The 9,513-nt window shown below is 42.7% G+C and overlaps 1 protein-coding gene across 2 annotated transcripts; it reads right to left on the bottom strand.

The window, feature by feature from the left end:
* Positions 1-346: 346 nt before the first annotated feature.
* slc1a7a (solute carrier family 1 member 7a) lies at positions 347-7,610 on the bottom strand. 2 transcript variants are annotated; one of them, XM_047800384.1, is made up of 11 exons: positions 7,396-7,610; positions 7,170-7,249; positions 5,838-6,053; positions 4,516-4,558; positions 4,167-4,398; positions 3,165-3,264; positions 2,814-3,047; positions 2,351-2,545; positions 2,120-2,254; positions 1,866-1,974; positions 347-1,745 (listed from the first exon to the last, which is right to left on the bottom strand). In XM_047800384.1, exons 1-11 carry the CDS (start codon positions 7,528-7,530, stop codon positions 1,488-1,490), a joined length of 1,737 nt encoding a protein of 578 aa, XP_047656340.1. In that variant the 5' UTR covers positions 7,531-7,610; the 3' UTR covers positions 347-1,487. The 2 variants fall into 2 exon arrangements, with proteins under 2 accessions (XP_047656340.1, XP_047656341.1); XM_047800385.1 differs by having other exon boundaries at positions 1,875-1,974.
* Positions 7,611-9,513: the final 1,903 nt, after the last annotated feature.

The following is a 9,513-nucleotide window of genomic DNA, read 5'->3' as shown; positions in this document are numbered from 1 at the left end:
TTTTGATAGCTCCACCCCACACATACATACGTAACCCAGGCAACTATTACGGCGGAACCTGCTGGGGCGGCTGGCCGAGGGGATATTTCTATCAATAAATGAACTGAATGAGTAATACTATGGTAATAACAAATGTGTTTTTTGTAGTACTGTGTGTTGTAGCGTGAAAGGTTTAGCTCCGTTTCACGTGGAAGACGACGTTCAACACCTAGAACCCGAGGCAGAGGTAACGGCAGGTATCCGCCATGTCACTGTTTCAGTCGCTTTCTGCTAACATCACACATGAGCACTGAACACTCTCTCCACCGCATTTTGACAAGACACGCCCCTTTCTGCTCATTGGCTACACGTTTGTTTTGTTAGTCGGCCGACTCAGTTTCCTGAAACATTTTTCAAACATCGTGGACCTCACCTTTAACTAATCGATTTATAATGAAAAAAAAAAAGAATGGAGAATTTTAATCAAAGAAGATTTAACAAATCTTGTAATGCTGTCGCTTTAAGTCGGACCCTCAATTGTACAGTATGTGGAGTTAATACCTAGCTCTTATTTGAATGGGTTATTTATTTAATTTATTGTTTACTCTCACTTACTCAGACAGCATTTAGAGGATGTTTTTTCCCCAGAACTCACTCAGCATCTGTTGTCGTCTTTCCTCAGTCTGATTCTTGGCTGAATTACATTTATTTTCTCGTGACGTATAAATTCAGTCTCGGAAAAAATGACTGCATCTTCAGTGCAGGTAGCGAAGTTAACTTTATATTATTTTCAGCTTTGTCCATTTTCAAAGATATGAAAAATAAAAGCGTACGCTTGTGACGATACCTTAAGATGGAAAAATCCCCAAATCAAACCATATATCTGATGCGTCCTTCATACGTCATACGTCTCTGTATAATCAACATAAGCAATTTCATGAAAAGGAAAAAAAAACTTATAAAGGTAAGGTCTTTATTTTAAAGACATCCATCCTACTCCACAAAACTGGGCTTACAATAAATAAAGCAAATAAATTTATAAACTGGATGTTGCTTTTTTTTTTAAGGTTCTTCATTATATCCTGCATGTTTTTGTAGTGAAATTGTGTCCCTAATGCGAGCAGACAACTCAAGAAAACCTTACAAAATAATAGAAAAGTCACCAGCATATGAAATGTCCTGCACATGATGAAGGAATATCCACAGACTGCTTATTCTTGGACCGGTCGTGGTTGCTGTACCCATCTGAAAGAGCCCTTGACATTTGCTCTGCATTATTAAGGAGCAACGACAGTTGAGAAAGTTCCAGAGGTAGATCCAGATCGTTTCATCTTCCTTTTAAACCTAGATGGTCCATGTTACATGTTTACACATGCATTCTAACGTCCACTAGCCATCAGCATCCAATCAGCAGAAGAAGAATTTTGAATGCCGAGAGACAGAAGCACATGGCTAGCACTTGTCTGGTACATGTTACTCTAAGTCCCGCAAGATCATAACAAGCGAGTCTAGACATTGGTTTCGAGGCTGCTAAAGTCAATAGTGCAATAGTCTCGATCTCGATCCTGTTCTTTCCTCTTGACGTTGTGTGTGGACTTCTTATGCTTCTTCTCTGGCCTGATACCTTCTTCCAGCTGTACAAGTCGAGCCACATCTGCGGAGAGATGTTCAGGCCTCCCGGGGCGTACCTGGAAGCAGCCGTTGCTCTGGTAGGACGTCATCCGCTGGACGCTTAACATGGGCTTGGCTTCACAGATCAGAGGAATCTGCGACACGGACATGGCATACAAGGTTCACAAGGTTATGAGTGTGCTTTGATGTGGTTCTGACTGATGACTTGGATGATTGCTAAGCTTCATAAGCTAAACTAAGTGAGATGTATCAACGGATCTCACCTCTTCGACCTCCTTCATAAAGTCTTTCCTGCATATGTGTGCCATGATCCCCGTGGCCAGTGCATCTCCCATCACGTTCACCATTGTCCTGAAACGGTCCCTGAAATACATGCAAATATATTTTCCAGAACCAGAATTGTAGTTGATACATGAAATCGATTGGCTGATGGTGAGGAATATTGGAAATTTTGGAAGTGTTTTTTGGGATCCGCAGTAGGTACGGACACAGGAAGCTATGGACTTACAGGGCCCAGTCTACAGCGATAATCAATGTGATGTCATCAGTAGGAAGCCCCACTGAGGTTAATACAATCACCATTGTTACCAAGCCAGCCTGAGGAATCCCTGCTGCACCGATACTGGCTGCTGTGGCTGTAATGCTGGAAGGCAAAACAAAGCCTATCATTCTGTGGCGAGTGCGAGTGCATCAAGTGCGAGTCAATATTGTGTGTACAAAAATGACTTTGTCACCATACCTGATGGTGATGATCTGACCAAAGTCCAGCTCATAGTTGTTGACCTGAGCAATGAAGATAGCTGCCACGGCCTCGTATAGTGCTGTACCGTCCATGTTGATGGTGGCTCCAACAGGTAAGACAAAGCGGATGATGCGTCGGTCGATATGGTTGTTCTCCAAGAGGCACTTAAAGGTGATGGGCAGCGTGGCAGAGCTGAAGGAAACCAGCAGAGCATAAAATTATTCACTTCACTTGAACAATAGACATTGTCACTAAGCAAGGGTAGAGAAATCTGGATATAGATTTAAATTAGTCCCCAATGCAAAGCAGCAAGAGGTGATAGTGGAAAGGAAATTTTGGGAGTGGGACCTAATGAATCTCTTGGGCTTTTTTCAATGAGACAGATGGAACACTGTTTAAACAAATAACTAGAGCTGGAATGACCCTGAAAGCCCTTCCTTGGTGGAGATCAGGTTTTCACCTGGATGAAGTGGCCAGTGAGATGAGCAGAGCCTGCAGGATGCCTCGGATGTAAACAATCGGGCTCTTCTTGGTGATAAAGAAGTACATGGCGGGCAGGATGAAAAGACCATGAACGATCAGCCCGATAACCACAGTGATGGCATAAAAACCTAATTTCTTCCCCATTGCAGAGGGGTCGTCCATTTCCAAGATCTTTCCAGCCACCAGAAAGACGATCCCAAATGGGAAATACCTGTGAGTGAATAACAGCTGGTCACTTGGTGCCTGCTTGTGATATAGATTTGATATAATGTGTCTTGCAGATGTATTATTATAGAGTTCCCATTGAAGGAGCTGGAGAATGACATACCAGATAACAATAGCTACAATTTTCAACACCGCTTCATTTAGACTCTGGCAGAAGTTGACCAGCGCACTGCCGCTGGGTCCCATCCTTCCCAGAATGATTCCTGGAAAAAATGAAAAACAGCATGAATGCTACCAGCATGGTGAATGAGTGCTCATCAAGATTACATTACAAGCGAGTAAATATAAGGGAAGGTAGAAAGCAGAAAACCAAAGAACAATCCCCATGGGGAACTTGAACTTAAATTGGAGTTAAAATCCTAGCCAAGCTGCCACCGTTGGGGTCTCGAGCAAGGCCCTTATACCTAATCTAATCAGTGTCACCCAAATGAGGATGGGTTCCCCTTTGAGTCTGGTTCCTCATCAGGTTTCTTCTCAAGGTTTCTTCCTTTACCATTGACGGGTGTTTTTCCCAAAGTTCCCCCTGCACTATACCTGAATCATATTCTCCGTACAAGCTTTGATTAAAGGCATTTTCTGAATGAGTGAACATGAACACACTGAATTGTATAAAGGAAGATTTTCGACACCATGAAAATCGCAGGGGGGAACTTTGGGAAAAACACCCGTCAATGGTAAAGGAAGAAACCTTGAGAAGAAACCTGATGAGGAACCAGACTCAAAGGGGAACCCATCCTCATTTGGCTGTCACCATGATTCTCACTTGACAACCAAGTCATTTTGCTTCCTGATGGAGAAGCTTTGTGTTGTCATCCATGCTGTTATTCTACACAGCTGCTCAGGATAATTACCGCTTTAAGCTCTTAAGATCCACCCTAGTCTACCCCAAACCTGAAAGGTATACAGTCAGCATTAGTGTGGAAAACTAATTCCATTTACAGCAATTGCACTTTATCTCATTTATACAATGAAGCAGTTGAGGGTTAAGGGCGTTGCTCAAAGTGGCATCTTGGTGATCCTGAGATTTGAACTTACAACCTTCTGATCAGTAGTCCAAGACCTTAGACTGTTGAAGCCTTAGAACAAAATGAGAACTTGAACTCACCCATGGTGGCTGAGAAGATGACAATGCCCAGGACATTCATGCCATCACTTGTGCCAGGCAAGGTTTTAAACACCACATCTGGAGGCGGCGTTAGGTCCAGGGAGAAGCTCTGGATATCCAAGCCATTGTCGTCTTGGATGCCGTAGATAAACATGCGTCTGGTGGTGGATTCCGTCACGTCCTGGCTTAGGGTGGGCTTTGGCTTTAAGATGGGAATACTCCTGCTACGGTACTGTCAAGACCGTGGAGAGAGATTACAATACGTTACATGACAAACCTCAGTTATCTTATAAAAGAAAGAACCAGTGATTAATTGTATTCTCCATATTATAACGCTTCGACATCTCACCTGTTGAAAGGTAGCTTGGACCAGATTGGCAGGAAACATGTTGCTAGTAGACAGAAAGACACGATATAGTAAATTACAGACATGTAGGAAGGATGATCATAGATATAAGTCATAACTTACTATAATGAACGCTCTAATATAAGCCTGGGTACTAGTACCATGACTGACACTACTGACACAAACTGATTGTGCAACAGAGTCTTTATAAGTGGTGCCCTTAAGGACTATGTGACAAAATGCCTCATCTTTTCCAAATAGCCATCCTGTGACACTCTGACCAGAGTAAACATCTGCACCATTTCTCTAAGACCATATGACTCAGGTGAATGCAAATGATGTTCTGGCACACACTCGTACACTGTCAAGAGGTTGGCCAAAACACATCCGTCAGTCACCAGCACTGTAGGCAAAGTAATGACTAATCTGAGTGACCTAACAAAGAAGGCCACCAAAGGCGTGTTCAACAATCTTGGAAACATTTTCTGCATTTCCTCTCTTAAAGGCAGGGTCTATGATTTTTGAGAAATGCTTCAGAAAACTGAGTTGGGCCGAATAATAAACAAAAACAAAACAAACGTGTAGCCAATGAGCAGAAAGGGGCGGGGCTTGTCAATATGTGCGGAGAGAGTGTTCAGTGCGCATGTGTGACATTAGCGGAAAGCGGTTTTAATATTGACATGGAGGATAAAAACAAAGAAAGAAAGAGAAGAAAGGCTTACGATAAGGCAAGAAGTAGGACGTGTTAATATAGGATCAGCTTTCCAGCGCTGGAGAGAACTGAAGGAGCAGGAAGTTGGCCACATATTCACAGGCTGGAGTTTCCCGAGTCAATAACTCCTGAGCTAAACTCTGTTACTACACAAATAACACCTCTTTTCTATCGTAGTAATGTAGAGAGGCAGCTACAACCACGTTTTGTGTAGTAACAGCATTTAGCTCAGGAGTTATTGACTCGGGAAACTCCAACCTGTGAATATGTGGCCGACTTTACTTAAGACGCCGAGGCACTTTTTTCCTTCTCGATAGGTGAGTAACGTTGGTTTTGCTTTGTTACACAGAACTAATATATGCTTTACATGATTATGCTTGTGTGTCATTTTTGCTTGTTTGTTTATCTAAAATCGTATTGTTCTTCCCTTCAGCTATGATAAAGACACGTTTCTTTCCGTTAGTCGCCTGGGTTACGTATGTATGTGTGGGCGGAGCTATTGATACAGGGGTGGGACCCGTTTGGGTTAGGGGCGTGTTTGTTTTGGTGATTTCAAATGTCGACATTGGCTTTCAAAAATCGGAGACCCCACCTTTAAGCTCTACATTCTTACCGGATGAGGTCAAGCAGAGCATCCGCAGAACTCATGATCGGCTTGCCCCCATCCTCCGAGTCCTCCTTCTGGGCCGCTCCACCCGGGTGGATGATGATCACTAGGACGATGCCCACCACCACCGCTATGAAGGTGGTCCACAAGTAGTAGGAGATGGTCATGATGCCCAGGCGGCTTGAGCATTTAGCATCCAGCGCTGCCAGACCGGACATCAAACTAGGGGCAGAAATAAAAAAATAAAATATCATTTTATAATAGACATAGATTTTACCGTCATTTGTGTTCAGAGTTCATATACTGAAAGTTTGTTTAACGTTTATGGAAGGAATATCCGGTGTCAGTGCTTTCTAACATTTAGTAGGTTTTACTGTTGTGAGATTGACCAAATTTTAAAGACAATGTGGCACTGATCTGAAATCAAAAACCCACCACCACCAAAAGCCAAGACCGGATAACGAAAACAGAGGACATGAACAGCCTTAAACTTGCCTTGAAATTTCTCAACAATCGTATCGCATAGCCATTCCGATTGGATTTCAGTCTCAAACCAGTTGAGCATTTTTACAGAACTTTTAGAGAACAAGGAAGAAAAAAAAAGACGGTCGTTGTAGTATAAATAGTGTGTATGAGATTGTGTGTAAGTGTGTGTCAGAGAGTTGGGATTAAATCCAGTGGTGTCTGATTCTGTTGGAGTTTTGGACCATCTGGAGCTTTACTCCTGTGCACCACTCCTTCACTAATCCTGAGAAATTCCTGCTCAAGTCGCCAATACTGACTGTGAGATGTGAGGAAATGATTAACACTCTGACTATAAACTGTTTATTTGAGGCTCAGCTGGTCACCGAACCTGCAAATGCCACTTTATCGATCGCATTTCATTTCACTCTACAGAGAAAAGCTTACAAAAAAAGTATATTATTTTCCACCTCCGGCAAGAAAAGGATGCCCGATTGCCACAGTTCTGTAGAAGACCTACAATTGGACTGAACCCCACTTTATTTCCCTTTAACAGAAGCTGCTTAAAAGACAGAAAAAAAGTCACTTGTTCTTGTATTTGCTTTTCAATTCCCTTTTAAGCAGGAAGAAACGACATCCCTAAGTTGGAGCGCTGTTTCGATTCAGAGCTGTGATTCACACACCCACTATTTTTCTTACATTCGCTACTGGTGGTAAAGATTGTAATCATTGTCTTATGAAGTACAAGAAAAGTGCTTGGCCCCGCCAATCGCTATAGTTTTCTGTCCTCGTCGTTTCTTCTTTTTTTGTTGTTCTGTTGTATAGCAGGTATAATTCATCATTCTAAGACATGCTACATAATCAGTGTGTGTTTACCTGGAGACAACAAGAGGCAGGATGAGCATCTTCAGCATCCTCATGAGCAGCTCTCCAGGGAACTGGAAATACTTTACTTCCTACCGGAACAGAGCGTAGAAGATGAATTGAAAAAAATACTGTGATAAAATTCTTTCATCATTAATCATCATTAATGACATGGCTGGAGAGACTCTGAGCAGTCCGATTAGTTATAGATGACATAACGCTGGAAGGGAAGACCAACCTGTTCAGAGAGGTGTTTGGAACGTAGGAAGAATCCCAGCAGGCAGCCGACCACCACGGCCAGCACGGACAGGATGAGGAGGCCGTTCTGCTGGCATACGTTCTTCACCCGGCTCCACATGGCGACCTGGGGCATGGTGTCACGTCCTGGAAGCACTTACATACACGCACGCATACACAATTCAAATCCCAAGCTGTCACGCACACATGCAGAGCGAGTGAACAACCGTCAGAAAGACTGGAGGCGTTTTTTTTGCAGGACAAACCGCTGTGTGAGGCTTCAAGTCCACTCTTTGCTGTTTATAAGAGTAAATCCCATCACACTGCCTAGGACTGTTCAGTGTCTCGCTTTACTCTCGGCCACTAGGGGGTTCCTCGACAGCTGGTAGCACCGTCCTGGGGTTAATACCAACGATCCTATTAGGGATCTGGAGCTGGATTAAGGATCTATGAACAATTGAAAAAGGAATTGTTGGAGGGAATATAGACGGGAAAAGAAAAGCAACCGAGCAACAATCTATACATCTTTACGCAACCAGTATAACGTTAACCCGGAACAAACACTGGGAGATTTGTTGGGTTTGTGTGTGTGTGTGTGTGTGTGTGTGTGTGTGTGTTAATAAACTCAATGTGACAGTAGTCAAGTCTTCTTTACACACATACACAACAGCTCCACCTCACAATCAAAGCAGTCTACATTACTTAGAAGCTTGATTTACAATGGAAATTGTGTGTAAAATAGTTTCGAGTAACTTTCCATTCTATCACTTTACATGAGCCGATCTCATCGTAGCAGGCCATTTCACTCGGCCAATCGCGAGACAGTACTGTAGGTAACTACATCTTGTCTTTTTTAACTGATCCAGACGTCAACGAATTCTCAAAACTGAATGACGATAGTGGAAAAATCCAAGGAAAAAAAAACCATCCAGAAACTGTATAGTTTTATTATTTATTTATTAATGTATTGATAGTAGGAAGGTTTTTATAGCAAGGCCTGGCAAATTGTCCTTTCTAAATAACGCGATCAGAGAATGTTGTTTGTTTTCCCGAGTAAATTTCCATGCAGTTGCTTCTCGCTGGGTAATTTCCCCAAACGCTCTACTTAATCATCATTAGAGCGCAAGAGTCAAAGCTGCCACTTGAGCAGACTAATGTTTCTCCAGCAGTGAAGAAAACAATCGTTCTACTGCAAAGCCGCTAAATTAATCCAAATAAATGTAACCATTAGGCTGTAAATGTAATAAAAGTTGTTTTTGTTTTTTTACTGTTTTGTTTAGATAAAAAAAAAAAAATAGAACTTTGATGCATTTTGGGGGGGGGGATTAATGTCTTTCTCAGGCTCAATGAAAAATGACAACTTGTGGAAAATCAGATCAGTAGCAGCATCAAGTTGATATAAGCAAAAATCTTTTAATAAATAAAAACGTGCCTTGTGTTATTAAGCACTGAAACTGGAGACTCCTTCCGACGATCATCTCCTCAGAATGAGCACTTAATTTGCTCTCTGTGAAATACGAGCGTACATTTAAACATTTAACGTGGGGCACGGTGGCTTAGTGGTTAGCACGTTCGCCTCACACCTCCAGGATTGGGGGTTCGATTCCCACCTTGTGTGTGTGGAGTTTACATGTTCTCCCTGTGCCTTGGGGGTTTCCTCCGGGTACTCCGGTTTCCTCCCCCGGTCCAAAGACATGCATGGTAGGTTGATTGGCATCTCTGGAAAATTGTCCGTAGTGTGTGTGTGTGTGTGTGAGTGCATGAGAGTGTGTGTGCCCTGTGATGGGTTGGCACTCCGTCCACGGTGTATCCTGCCTCGATGCCCGATGACGCCTGAGATAGGCACAGGCTCCCCGTGACCCGAGAAGTTCGGATAAGCGGTAGAAAATGAATGAATGAATAAAACCTCTAATGAAAAGATCACCGGATAAAGATGTGGTCCGCTTTCTGTAAACACTCTGCATTGATGAAATTCTTCTTTCCTCGTGATGCGTCCTGCTTTTATTTTGTAGGCTCTCAAGGTTGGTTTCCTGATGGATTTTTTTTTAAATTGTAAATGCCATTGAACAGGTGTTTATTTACTCTAAGGTTAAATAATACCGCAAGGCTGCTTCGGGAA

This window comes from Tachysurus fulvidraco, chromosome 1 (assembly GCF_022655615.1).
Source record: "Tachysurus fulvidraco isolate hzauxx_2018 chromosome 1, HZAU_PFXX_2.0, whole genome shotgun sequence".
Taxonomy (NCBI): domain Eukaryota; kingdom Metazoa; phylum Chordata; class Actinopteri; order Siluriformes; family Bagridae; genus Tachysurus; species Tachysurus fulvidraco.
This window is presented reverse-complemented; position numbering and strand designations above follow the sequence as displayed.